The sequence below is a fragment of the Mesoplodon mirus genome (assembly GCF_964341445.2).
Source record: "Mesoplodon mirus genome assembly, chromosome: 18".
Taxonomy (NCBI): Eukaryota; Metazoa; Chordata; class Mammalia; order Artiodactyla; family Ziphiidae; genus Mesoplodon; species Mesoplodon mirus.
Genome location: NC_138994.1, coordinates 52,664,724 through 52,679,815, shown reverse-complemented (window position 1 = coordinate 52,679,815; position 15,092 = coordinate 52,664,724). Strand labels below are relative to the sequence as shown.

The following is a 15,092-nucleotide window of genomic DNA, read 5'->3' as shown; positions in this document are numbered from 1 at the left end:
TAGACTTTCAAAAGAAAAAACAAATCATGGACAAAGGATACTTTATTGCAAAATCAGAAGATAAAAAAAACACCCACTCTCCCCATCCCTTCACTCCAATAATTAAATGTAGCCAATCTTGGAGCACACATGCTCTTATGTCCCCTACATCAAAAGAAAAACTACATTCAATTTTTAGAGCTATTCATTTATAGGCCACATTTTATGACTGCTGCTATTTCATACTGTGAGGTTAAAACTGCTCCCATATAAAATTGATGTGATCTAGAGGGAAATTGTTCCAAAAATATCTAGTCCCGCTTGTATATGGTGTTGGGGACTGTATTGATCACCTCTCTCTGCAGCATAGCCTTGTATAATAACACTAACATGAAAATACTTTATCTAAGTGACAAGCAAATGATATGAAAAAAACTGCAGTCAATAATTTCATGCACATCAACTGAATCCTTGGAAAAAATCCAAGTAAAGAGCACGGTTTTAAATCAATCATTTATCCTCTTTTTCTCCACAGTTCATCTCTTCTCACATTGCAGGCTTTAAAAGTGAAATGTTTGAGGAGCTCCTTAAGCACCTTTGCCACTGTGCAGATGAATTCAGGGAGGTTATAAAAACTGACATGCGGAGACGGATGTTTGCTGAACTCTTCTTGCATTGTGACCATGGGAAGGTAAGGTAAGACCCTTAAAGCAGTGCTTCTCAAACTATTTGTTACGAAGGACCTGTTTTTAGGTTGTTGTTGTTGGTGGTAATATTTTTAATATCCAACCTGTTGTGGACTGATAATGAAAATGGATTACTAGGAGGGAAAAAGGACATACAAAATACAATTCATGTTTTATTATCAGATTCAAATTTGATTTATTATCACTTTCTCAAGTTGCTATAACATTCTAGATGTTATTCTCAATTTCTACCTTTCTCATCACAGATTACCTGTCGAGTGGCATTGTATTTCATGATTTATAACTTGTCCCTAAGTTTCTTTCCCATTCTTAAGAACGGGTTGCTTAGAATTGTTTTTGCTTACTCTCTTTGCTGGTGGCTTCCTATAGAAAAGAGCTGCTGGGAATAGAAAGCCTACCACATTTTATTCTGCTTCTTAAAAACAAGAAACATTTATATCAAAAAGTATTTCTAGAAATAGGATTTGGGAAGGCACTAGTGTGCCAGGCTACCAAATGGATTTGCAAAAATAGATACAAACTTTACTGAAATATATTTGTTTATGAACCTTATATTTATTTGTTTGCATCCCCATGTTACTGAAAAGATTTAAGGAAGCTTATAAGAATAGATAAAATGCAACAGAATAACATAGATTAAAAGTAGGATGAAAGGAGAAAAAAATAAGAGGCAGGATACTAAGTGAAGCTGGGAACAAAGCCCAAAATGCATACCAGAATGACCTAAATATTTGCTCTGGTTGTCTACAGGTCTGAATCTAATCTTCCTAGTAGTGAATGTGAAAGGGAAACATGACGAAACACACTATTGACAATGCTTTTAAGATAAATATAAGCTGGAGCTAAGAAGAAGTGCAAAAATTTGGGATAAAAAGTATAGTCAGGAGTTTCTTCTGGAAGTATCCATTAAAGGGGCCCTATGTGATGAAGTGAACATCTTTATGCTGGACTTATAATAAGTGAAAAAACGACTTTATTAGAACAGTTTCTCTTTTTTAAAATTTATTTATTTATTTATTTATGGCTGCGTTGGGTCTTTGCTGCACGCGGACTTTCTCTAGTTGCAGTGAGTGGGGGCTACTCTTCGTTGCAGTGCGTAGGCTTCTCTCATTGCGGTGGCTTTTGTGGAGCACGGGCTGTAGGCACATGGGCTTCAGTAGTTGTGGCACATGGGCTCAGTAGTTGTGGCTTGCAGGCTCTAGAGTGCAGGCTCAGTAGTTGTGGCACACAGGCTTAGTTGCTCCGTGGCATGTGGTGTCTTCCCAGACCAGGGCTCGAACCTGTGTCCCTACATTGGCAGATGGATTCTTCACAACTGCACCACCAGGGAAGCCCAGAACAGTTTCTTAAAACCACCTTACGTGTAGGTAAATGATACGACACCTGACCGCAATTCAGAAAAAGCAGTTCTTAAAGGAGCCAATGCATTACAGTCTAGGTTCTCAGATACCTCCTAATTTGGCTTAAGTCAGGAATATATTTTATGAAATCTGAAATGTCTATGTGTCTTTCAGGCAGTCCTTGACAGTTGTTTCTTTTAACAGAGCTAATAATAAATATTGGGTAACATGGGTTAAGATCTTACTCCCTGACAAATGCCTGGAGAACAACTATTCTCTGTTGGCCAACTTAATACCAACTCGTGTGCAGTACAAAACATTACCTCACATAGTGGGATATCCCACATAGTGGGATAATATTTAGAAGAATAACTCAGGTTTGCTTATGCTTTTTGCTTTTCTTCCCATCATTCAAACAATAGTTATGTGCTAATCTTCGAAGGAAGGTAGATACAGTCTAGAGTAAAGAAGTTAATTGAGTTTCTGAATATTTTCAACGAGGAGCTGAGACAAGAGTTCAAAAGCCTCTACTTTCAATTGAAAATACTGGGATCTTGAGAAAGAATGCAAGAATGCAAAATATGACATCAAAGCACTTTTTCTGTCAGTGGGAAGTTGTGCCCAGCTGATGGGAGAAGGAGGTTGGAGGGGTTGTGACTACTGCTTAGGGGTTGCCTGGCTCCCTAAGTCAGAGTTAATATCTGATACTACACCCTCATTCCCCAACCAGGGTTGTATGTTGAAGGCAACATTATAGACACTTAGAAATTCCAAGTAGGTTGAGGAGAAATTTAAGAACACCAGAGCTTATGCATCATTTCCTGGGTGTAGCTCAGAGACTGCAAGCTTCATTGAGAAGTCCTGAATGCAACATGGCACTAAAGAGGAAGGTTAGCCACTGCAGAAGGAGGGGTCTAGGTGGATGAGCCTGAGGGTAGTCCCACTCCTGTGGCTAGAGGAAAGATAATGAGTGTTCCTAAACACCTGTGTGTAAAGGGGGTGGGCGTGCAGAGAAGATGACAGTAAAAGTTCTGGAAGTACCCCCAGGAAGTGTCCAACACTTGAAGTTGGCACAAGGAGAACCATGGGCATTAACAAAAAACACCAAAAAAAAAAAAAAAAGGCCCACTTCCAAATGATTCAGTGGGATGAACTCCATATGGTCAGAATCAACAAGTACTACTGGCACTGAACTAATTGCCCCTTTATTTGATGGTAGGACACTGTATGTAAGCCCCCAAAGAAAAATGGGCAAAGGATATGAACATAGAATATGTAGAATCACTGCATACTCAACAGATGAGCAAAAACATTTTAAAGTGACAATACCGAAAAATAAATAAATAAAACAAAATAATAATACCTATTGCTAGTAGGGATAGAGGAAAAGCATTTTCTCAAACATTCCTGGTGAAAATTTAATAGTATAGTATCTTTGTAAAGCAATCTGGATATACCTATTTAACTAAAAATTATACACATCCTTCAACCAAGTGATCCCATTGCTGAAATTTTTATCCCAAAGAAATAAAAGCACCAGTAGAAAGAAAATACACGTACAAGGATGATTCCTGTGGCACTGTTTACACATGAAAAAGAGAGAGAGAGAGGGAGAGATAAAGGGAATGTTTATCTGTAGGGAAATGTTTTTTAAATGAGGGTACATCTACATCTTGGAATATCATGCAGCCTTTATACAAATTGAATAGATCTACACCAGCTGACTTGGAGGATTTTTATATATTATTAATGAGTGAAAAAAGTAAAAGATGGAGAACTGTATGTAATAAAATCCCATTTTTGTAAAGCAAACAAGGAGATAAACCATATGGGAATATATACATAGGTACACATGTTTGTATATCTATAACTACATGAGCCTAGAGAAATGTTTATAACAAGACATGTAGTTAACTGGAATGAGACTCAGAATCCACCATTCAGAGTGGTCCTTAAAGGCAGAAGTCTCCTCTGAGATATTTATTCAGTTGAAGTTTTCAGAATTAGGTACAGCATTAAAAAAAAAAGCAATACTAGTTCTTAGTCAGAGGATGCTATTAAAAATATATATTGGGGCTTCCCTGGTAGCACAGTGGTTAAGAATCCTCCTGCCAATGCAGGGGGACACGGGTTTGAGCCCTGGTCTGGGAAGATCCCACATGCTGCAGAGCAACTAAGCCCCTGTGCCACAACTACTGAGCCTGTGCTCCAGAGCCCATGAGCCACAACTACTGAAACCAGTGAGCCACAACTACTGAAGTCCACGCACCTAGAGACCATGCTCCGCAACAAGGGAAGCCACTGCAATGAGAAGCCCACGCGCAGCAATTAAGACCCAATGCAGCCAAAAATAGATATATTAATTAATTAAAAATATATATATATATATATGGAGCCATGCTTTGTTGAGTGAGGAGCAATGATCTTTTAAGTGTTAACCAGGATCTTGAATCCACAGTGCCATCCACTAGCTTCTTGTTTCAACCAGCCATGTTCCAAATTAAACCCCAGAGATAAAAAATATATATATGTGAAATTAAAACTTTACTACATAATATTAACATGAAATTAGACACTGAAGAAGAAAATATTAGTAAACATAAGGACATAGCAATAGAAACTATCCAAACTGAAGCAGTGAGAGAGAAAAAGAAAATGCCTGAGTGGTTATAAAAGACTTTTCTCCTCATTTAAATGTTATTTAAATGATCATTTACTCTTTGAAGCAAAACTAATAATGTATTGTGAAGTTTACAATATATGTAGAAGTGAAATGTATGACAACAATAGCAAAAATAATGGATGGGAGAAAATAGAAATAATTTTCTTACATTAGGCATAAAGTGTATAATATTATTTGAAAGTAGACTGTGATAAGATAAAGATGCATAATGTTAAATTTTAGAGCAATTACCAGAAAAAAAGAGAGGTATAGCTATTAAACCAATTGTGGCAATAACGTGGAGTATTAAAATATAATCAAAAGAAGGCAGGAACAGGACTTCCCTGGTGGTGCAGTGGTTAAGAATTTGCCTGCCAATGCAGGGGACACGAGTTCGAGCCCTGGTCTGGGAAGATCCCACATGCCATGGAGCAACTAAGCCCGTGTGCCACAACTATTGAGCCGGAAAGCCAAAATTATTGAGGCTGTGTGCCACAACTACTAAAGCCTGCACGCCTAGAGCCCCTGCACTGCCACCACAATGAGAAGCCCGCGCACTGCAACAAAGAGTAGCCCCCACTCTCCTCAACTAGAGAAAGCCCGCGCGCAGCAACGAAGACCCAACACAACCAAAAATAAATAAATTTATTTTTTAAAAAGGCAGGAAAAGAAGCAAAAAAAGAAGGAGAAGGAGAGAAAGAGGAAGAGGAAGAAGGAGAAGGAGGAGAAGAAGAAGAAGAAGAAGAAGAAGAAGAAGGAAGAAGAAGAAGAAGAAGAAGAAGAAAGAAGAAGAAGAAGAAGAAGAAGAAAGAAGAAGAAAGAAGAAGAAAGAAGAAAGAAGAAATGGGACAAAAACAAACAAAAAACCCAGGTAGCAAGATGGTCTATCTAAAGTTAACCATAGTAATAATTACTTAAATGAATATGGGCTAAACACTCCAGTCTAAAGACAGAGATTGTCAGGCTGGATAAAACCAATATAAAGATACAAATAGTTTAAAAGTAAAGGTATGGAAAAAGATATATCTTTTTTTTATTTTTTTTTATTTTTTTATTTTTTATTAGTTTCTGCTTTATAACAAAGTGAATCAGTCATACACATACATCTGTTCCCACATCCCTTCCCTCATGCATCTCCCTCCCTCCCACCAAAGATATATCTTTTGGCTACATTAGTATAAGACAAAGGAGCCTTCAGAACAGGAGTATTACCAAGGATTAAGAGGGCTACAGTATAATGATAAAGGGGTCAATTTGATAAGAAGACATAATAATTCTAATTGTCTATACATCTAATAGAGTTTCAAAGTACATGAAGCAAAAAATGACAGAACTGAAATTACAATTGGAGAATTAAACACTACTTTCTTAGCAGTTGATAGAACAAGTAGACAGAAAATCAGCGAGGATATAAAATACTTCAAAAATGCTGTCGGGGCTTCCCTGGTGGCGCAGTGGTTGAGAGTCCGCCTGCCGATGCAGGGGACACGGGTTCGTGCCCCGGTCCGGGAAGATCCCACATGCCGTGGAGCGGCTGGGCCCGTGAGCCATGGCCACTGAGCCTGTGCGTCCGGAGCCTGTGCTCCACAACGGGAGAGGCCACAACAGTGAGAGGCCCACGTACCGCAAAAAAAAAAAAAAAAAAAATGCTGTCAACCAACTTGACTTTGAGTGTTATAGAACATTCAACTCAACAACTGCAGAAAAATATACTTTTCAATTGCACTTGAAACATTCACAAAGATGATCACATGCTATACCATGAAACAGATCTCGATAAATTTAAAAGAATTAAAATCACCCTGTGTACACTCTTTGACTACATCAGAATTAAGTTAGAAATCAATAAGAGAAAGATAGTTGGAAAATCCCCAAATATTTAGAAACACTTCTTAATAACCCATGAGGAAAAAAAAATCACAAGAGAAATTAGGAAATATTTGAAACTGTGTGATAACTAAAACACAATGTAATAAAATTAGAGAAATGCCACTAAAGGAGTGCTTAGAAATTTATAGCTTTGAGTGCTTATATAAGAAAATAAGATCAGTCTAAAATAAACAAATGGGACCTAATTAAACTTAAAGCTTTTGCACAAAAAAGGAAACCATAAACAAGACAAAAAGTAACCCTCAGAATGTGGGAAAATATTTGCAAATGAAGCAATGGACAAAGAATTAATCTCCAAACAGTTAATGCAGCTCAATATCAAAAAAACGACAACCCAATCAAAAAGTGGGCGGAAGGGACTTCCATGGTGGCACAGTGGTTAAGAATCTGCCTGCCAGTGAGGGGACAGGGGTTCAATCCCTGGTCTGAGAAGATCCCACATGCCTTGGAGCAACTAAGCCAGTGTGCAACAGCTACTGAGCCTGCGCTCCAGAGCCCGCAATCCACAACTACTGAGCCCATGTGCCATAACTACTGAAGCCTGCGCGCCTAGAGCCTGTGCTCTGCAACAAGAGAAGCCACTGCAGTGAGAAGCCCGCGCACTGTGTGGAAGAATAGCCCCCGTCACCGCAACTAGAGAAAGCCTGCACACAGCAACGAAGACCCAACACAGCCAAAAATAAATAAATAAATAAAAATAAAATAAATTAAAAATAATCTACAAACAATAAATGCTGGAGAGGGAGTGGAGAAAAGGGAACCTGCTTACACTGTTGGTAGGAATGTAAGTTGATACAGCCACTGTGGGGAACACTATGGAGGTTCCTTAAAAAACTAAAAATAGAACTACCATATGACCCAGCAATCCCACTACTGAGCATATACCCTGAGAAAACCATATTTCAAAAAACACATGTACCCCATTGTTCATTGCAGCACTATTTACAATAGCCACGTCATGGAAACACCTAAATGTCCATCAACAGGGGAATGTATAAAGAAGATGTGGTACATATATACAATGGAATATTACTCACCTATAAAAAGGAACGAAATTTGGTCATTTATAGATGGACCTAGAGTCTTTCATACAGAGTGAAGTATGTCAGAAAGAGAAAAACAAATATCGTATATTAATACATATATGTGGAACCAAGAAAAATAGTACAGATGAACCTTTTTCCAGGGCAACAATAGAGATGCAGATGTAGAGAATGGACATGTGGACACAGTCGGGGAGGGGAGGGTGCAGTGAACTTGGAGATTAGATTTGACATAAATACGCTACCATGTGTAAAATAGATAGCTAGTGGGAACCTGCGGTATAGCACAGGGACCTCAGCTCATTACTCTGTGATGACCTAGATGGGTGGAGTGGGTGGGGGAGGGAGGTCCAAGAGGGAGGGGATATATATATATACATAAAGCTGATTCACTTCCTTGTACAGCAGAAACGAATGCAACATTGTAAAGCAATTATACTCCAATAAAAATTAAAAAAAAAAGAGCAGTCTAAAATCAGTGATCTAGGCTTCCATCTTTTTTTTTTTTTTTTTTTTTTTTTTTTTTGTGGTGCGCGGGCCTCTCACTGTTGTCGCCTCTCCCGTTGCGGAGCACAGGCTCCGGACGCACAGGCTCCGCAGCCATGGCTCACGGGCCTAGCCACTCCGCGGCATGTGGGATCTTCCTGGACCGGGGCACGAACCCGCGTCCCCTGCATCAGCAGGTGGACTCTCAACCACTGTGCCACCAGGGAAGCCCTAAGCTTCCATCTTATAAAGCTAGAAAAAGAAAAGCAAAACCAAATAAATGAAAAGTAAATAAAAAGGAAGAAATGATAAAGAAATCGGCAAAAATCAATGAAATAAAAAACAAAATACAATTGTGAAAATCAAAACAAAATCTGGCTCTTTGAAAAGATTAATATAATTGATAACCCTCTAGGTAGAGTGATCAAAGAAAAAAGAGAAGAAACAAATTACTGATATCAGGAAAGAAAGAGCACTACAGAGCCACAGACATTAAAAAGACAGTGGGGGGCAGGACTTTCCTGGCAGTCCAGTGGTTAAGACTCCGCCCTTCCAGGACTTCCCTGGTGGTCCAATGGTAAAGAATCCGCCTTCCAATGCAGGGGATGCGGGTTCAATCCCCGGTATTCGGGGAACTGGGATCCCACATGCCGTGGGGTAACTAAGCCCGCGCCACAACTACTGAGCCTGCATGCCTCAACGAGAGAGCCCACGTGCTGCAAACTACAGAGCCCACGCACTGTGGAGTCCGTGCACCACAACTAGGGAGAGAAACCTTTACGCCACAATTAGAAGAGCCTGCGCCACAACTAGAGAGAAGCCCGCACGCGGCAAAGAAAGATCCCGCGTGCCTCAACTAAGACCGGACGCAGCCAGCAAAGGAAGGAAGGGAGGGAAGGAGGAAGGAAGGAAGGAAGGAAGAAAATAAATAAGACTCCGCCCTTCCACTGCAGGAGGTATGGATTCAATCCCTGGTTGGAGAACTAAGACCCCTCATGCCATGTGGCATGGCCCAAAAATATTAAAAGAAAAAAAATTTTTTTAATAAAATAAAAAATAAAAAGACAATGAGGGAACATTATGAACAACTTTATGCCAATAAATTTGCCACTTAGATTGAGTGGACAAATTCTCTGACAGACACAAATTACCAAGTCTGACTCGAAAGGAAATAGAAAACCTAAATACTCTCATATGTATAAAGAAATTAATGTAATTAAAAACCTTTCCACAAACAAAACTCCAGGCCAAGATGGCTTTACTGCTGAGTCCTAGCAAACATTTAAGGAAGAAATAATTCCAGACCCACACAAAGTCTTCCAGAAAATAGAAGCGAGAACATTTTCCAACTCATTTTATGTGACCATCATTATTCTGATATAAAAGCCAGACAAAACTATCTCAAGGAAAAAAAAAACCTGTAAGCTAATATCTTCCATGAGCAAGATACAAAAATCTTTAAGTTAATTTTAGCAAATTAGTTCAGCAATATATTAAAAAGGTAATATATTAAGATCAAGTGGAGTGTAATCCAGGGATGTAAGGTTGGTTTAATATTCAAAATTCAATCAAGGCAATTAACCATATTAAGAAACTAAAAAAAGAAAAACTATATGGCCATCTGACCAAATTCAACACACATTCATGATTTTTTTAAAAAACCTCTCAGCAAACTAGAAATAGAATTTTTTTCAAAATGATAAGGAGCATCTATGGAAAGCCTACAGTTATACTTAATGATGAAAAAATTAATGATTTCTTCCTTATATCAGGGACAAGGCAAGGATGTCCACCCTCACCCCTTTTATTTAACATTGTAGTGGAGGTACTAGCCAGTGAAATAGGCATGAAAAGAAAAAGAAATCCTCTTTATTCAAGATTACGTGATCTTCTATGTAGAAAATCCTAAGGAATATAAAAATTGAATTCACTAGAACATATACATGAATTTAGTAAGGCTTCAGGACATAAGGTCAATACATACAGATCAATTGTATGTCTATATACTAGCAATGAGCAATTGGAAAATGAACATTTTAAATGCCTAAATCACATACATGAAATACGATAAATTGAACAAAATATATACAATACCCATAGACTGAAAACTACCTAACATTACTGAGAGAAATAAAAAACCTAATTCATTGAAGAGACCAGTCCTCATTTCTCTCAGAGACCATACTCATGAATCAAAAGACTCACTGTGTTTAGTCAGTTCCCCAATTGATCTATAAATCCAGCACAATTCCGATCCAAATCCTGGCAAGCTTAGTTATAGAAGTTGACAAGACTAATTTTAAAACGTTCATGAATTTCAAAAGATGCAGAATAGCCAAAATAATTTTGAAAAAGAACAAAGTTGGAAAATTTACACTAGCTGATTTAAGGATTTAATATATATCTACAGAAATCAAAACAGCATGGTATTGGCGTGAGAATAGACAAATAGATCAGTGGAACCAAATAGTAAGAAATGTAACCACATATACGTGGTCAGCTGATTTTCAACAGAGGTTCCTAGGATAATCTTTTCAACACATGGTGCTGGAAAAACTGGCTACCGACTTTGGGGTGGGGGGGCGAGTTGTACCCCAAGCTTTGCCTCACACCAACCATAAAAATAAGCTTGAAATTGCCTTTAGACCTAAATGTTTAAGGTAAAATCACAAACTTCCAGAAGAAAACATGAACCTTAAAGGAATATTTGATAAAATGGACTTCACCAAATTTAAAATTCTGTTCTCTGAAAGACACTATTGAGGAAATGAAAAGACAGCTATAGACTGGGATAAAATATTTACAGTAGATTTAATGACAAAAGTTGTGTGTCCAGAGTGCATAGAGGACTCCTACAACTTAATGAAACAATCTAATCAAAATGCCATGGATTTTTTTTTTTAACTTTCAGGAAAGAAGATATATGTATGTCCAGTAAGCACATGCAGATATGTTCAATGTCAATAGTCATAGAGAAATGCAAATTAAAACCACTATGAGATAAAAATTACACCTACTAGAGTAGCTAAAATTAAAAAGCCTGACAATACCAAGTGTTGATAAAGATGTAGAGCAACCAGCATTCTCATACATTGCTGATAGAAATGGAACAACCACTTTGCAAAACAGTTTGGTGGTTTCTTTTTTTTTTTTTTGGCCACACCGCACAGCTTGCAGGATTTTAGTTCCCCGACGAGGGATTGAACCTGTGCCCTGGGCAGTGAAAACACAGAGTCCTAACCATTGGACCGCCAGGGAATTCCCAGTTTGGTGGTTTCTTAAAAAGTTAAACATATACTTACCATATGACCCATCAACCAGCAATTCCACTCCGAGATATTTACCTAGGAGAAATAAAATGGAATGAGAGAAATCTGAACATATGTATACCCAAAGACATATTTAATGTTCTTAACAGACTCATTCGTAACAGCTCGAAACTGGAAACAACTCAGATGTCCATAACTTGTGGATAAACACAGGGTAGTATAGCCACACAGTGGAATTACTACTCATCAATGAAAGAGAATGAACTACTGATATATAATATAACGTTGAGGAATTTTAAAAATATTATGGGGCTTCCCTGGTGGCGCAGTGGTTGAGAGTCCGCCTGCCGATGCAGGGGACGCAGGTTCGTGCCCCAGTCCAGGAAGATCCCGCATGCCGTGGAGCAGCTAGGCCCGTGAGCCATGGCCGCTGAGCCTGCGCGTCCGGAGCCTGTGCTCTGCAACGGGAGAGGCCACAACAGTGAGAGGCCCGCGTACCGCAAAAAAAAAAAAAAAAAAAAAAAAAAATTATGCTAAGTGAAAGAAGGCAGTCACAGAAGAGAACACACTACATGATTTCATTGTATGAAAATCTAAAACACAGAAAACTAATCTACAACAGTAGAAAGCAGACTGGTAGTTTTCTGGGGCCATGAGTAGAGGGGACTGACTGCAAAGTGGCACAAGAGAACTTTTGGTTTCATGAAAATGTTCTTTCTCTTCATTGTGGTGGTAGTTACTTGGGTGTATACACTATCAAAACTCATTAAACTGTACACTTTTTAAATATTTTTTTTGACGTGGACCGTTTTAAAAGTCTTTATTGAATTTGTTACATTATTGCTTCTGTTCTATATTTTGGTTTTTTGACCATGAGGCATGTGGGACCTTGCTCCCCGACCAGAGATCCAACCTGCATCCCCTGCATTGGAATGCGAAGTCTTAACCACTGGACTGCCAGGGAAGTCCCTGAACTGTACACTTTAAAATGATGCATTTTACTGGATGTAAATTATGCTTCATTGAAATTGACCAAAAAATCCAAAAAGTGTTCATAGTAGTCAAAAACTAAAAACAATACAAATGTACATCAACAATAAAATGATTAAATAAATTTTCATATATATATTCATACAGTAGAATATTGTGTAGCAATAGAAAAAGAATTACAGTCAAATGAAACATGAATAACATTCACAGATAAAATGTTGAACAAAAAAAGACACAAAAGATCATATATTATATAACTCCAATTAATGAAATTCAATAACAGATAAACTAATCTATAGTGATAAATATCAGAATAATTACTACCTTTGGGGGAATTATTGACTAACAGAAACCATGAAGGAGCCTTCTAGAGCTGATAAAAATGTTCTATATCTTTATCTGAGTAATGTTTACACAGTATATAGATAGGTAAACATTTATTGTGCTAAACACTTAAGATGTATACCCTTTATTGCATATTTATTATTCCTCAATGAAAAAAATTTTAAATGATCACTTATGGTTGCTTGGGATGAAGTGCCTTGGGCTTTAAGAGACCAAGTGGCTGCTGCATTTTATCATAATTGTAATAGTGCTGACTACAAGGGCTGTCGGTGATTGAGCTTCATCTCACTGCATTGGAGAGGTTATAGAAAGTAAAAGACAAGCTCAGGGCTTTAAATGCTCAGCTCAAGTTGCAGTCACAAAACCAGAAAATGTCCATGATGACTCTAAAGGAATTTCTGTTTCTTGTAGCTTCAGAGCAGATATAGATTAAAAAAAATCAGCCCCCAAGTTTAATGGGACAGAATGAAAACATAAGCCAAATTCATAAGTCTCTCGTGTGAAAGTCAGCACATTGCTTGGAAAATAGAGGGATGCTGAGACTTGGAATGGTTACATTTGGATGGAAGCTGAGACTTGTGCCACGAACCTCCCTGAAGACTCCCTTGGCAGCAAAAGCAATCCCTTCTCTCCTTTTTTTGAGGATATAAGCTTTTCTTTCCTTACAGAACCTATAACTTCACTTGGGGCAGTTAGCTATTTTCCTTAAGGCCCACCTGTGTATCATCCATTGCCTTTAGACCCAAAAGTCAGATCTCAGCATGCCCCAAGAGGACTAGTCAAATCTGTAGAGAAAGGTGATTGTTAGTATTCCAGGAGAATAGCAAGTTTTTGCTAATTCATAGCAGCAGAAACTTGGGGAACATGTGTGGGAATTGATTATAAAAAATTTTTTTTTGGCCACGTCACGTGGCATGTGGGACCTTAGTTCCCAACCAGGGATCAAACCCGTGCCCCCTGCAGTGGAAGGTAAAGTCCTAACCACTGGACTGACAGGGAATTCCTGTTTATAAAACTTTTAGACTTAGGAGGATGGATATAACTTTGGATTAGCCCAGATTTATCAATATCATTACACTTAGAAGATTTGCTAAGCAGTAATATTTTTAGTATCTTGGAAATGGTTTTAACAGTTTTCTTGGTAGATTAACTGTAACCTTGACTCAAATACAGCCTACATTCAATGAGATTGAGATGCCAGAGCCTTCATGGCATGCTATAAAGGAATAAATCCAAAGGCTTGTAAAATTGACGAAGTTGATTTCTCATAGGTAGCCTACGCATATTCAACCTATTCCCCAAGAGTCCCCAGGTGACAATCCCTGAGAAATCCATTAATGACGGGAGCACTAACATCCCTAAAATGCTCTTTGGTAGCTGTCCTCTGTAGGTTGGGAATGATGGTAGGAGATAGTGGCATTGAAGTGGGCTTTCTAGTTTCAAGGAACTGATGGGATTCCTAGAAGACAAGTGGCATTTAACTTCCAGAGATAGAGTCTACTGGTCAAAGTTAATATCATAGATAAATGGTATTTTGACTTAGTGCCCAAGGTTAAAGTCCATATTATAATAGGCCTTATTTGTCTAGGACTCATACTGTGGTTTTTTACCTAGTTCCTGAACGTATGATTGGAATTACCACAATGAACAGCAGAAATTAAAGTGGCCATATGAATGCTTTGACTCATAGATTTTCTGTAGTGATCATGCTTTTCTTAGGAATTACGTAGGTAGGATATCTACTAAATTATTACTAGAACTGTTTACAGAAAAGCTCTAACTATGGGGCCAGAAACATGAGATGAGACACCACAATGGAGAGTTTTGGCTTCTTATCCAGTTCCCAGACAAGCAGTTGATACACCCAGAAGGCTTTGGTTGAAGTGGAGGCTGGCCTTCTTGAGGAAGAATTCTGCTAGGAGCATATACTCTAGATCTTACTTCAAGCCTTCCTCAAAGGGCATGTAGCCTTTTACTAGGGTGAATATGCATTGGAAAAAGGGAAATATCCCACCAGACTTTCAGAGATTACCAGACTCCAAGTTAACACTAATCCCTGGTATCCCAAAGTGCCCCAGTGGACCATTGGTTAAAGTTAGGGCTTATGGATGTCAAGTGATAAATGCTGTTTTGGTCCAAGGTTATATCATAGACCCAGTTAATCTGTGGGACCTAGCTGTATTTATTTCTGGTTCTTGAATGTACAACTGAAATAGACATGTACAGCAACTAGCAGAATTCTCACAAATTAGGGGCTGAAGGCTATCATGGTGAACTTTCTCTGCCTGCCAAAATGGTAAAAAACAAACGGATAACAAAAACAAATTTAAAAAAACACAATTCCACAGAGATTAGATATGAAAATATATTAGTGATATGAA

General features: G+C 38.3%; 1 protein-coding gene across 9 annotated transcripts in view; it reads left to right on the top strand.

Annotated features, from left to right (window-relative positions):
* The window catches only part of EFCAB5 (EF-hand calcium binding domain 5), a 123,059-nt gene that overhangs the window by 64,460 nt on the left and 43,507 nt on the right, over window positions 1-15,092 (top strand). For all 9 annotated transcript variants that reach the window (XM_082604544.1, XM_082604543.1, XM_082604545.1 and 6 more), the window contains exon 9: window positions 515-670. In XM_082604544.1, coding sequence (XP_082460670.1) covers window positions 515-670 — 156 coding nt within the window. The remainder of the gene's footprint in view (window positions 1-514; window positions 671-15,092) is intronic.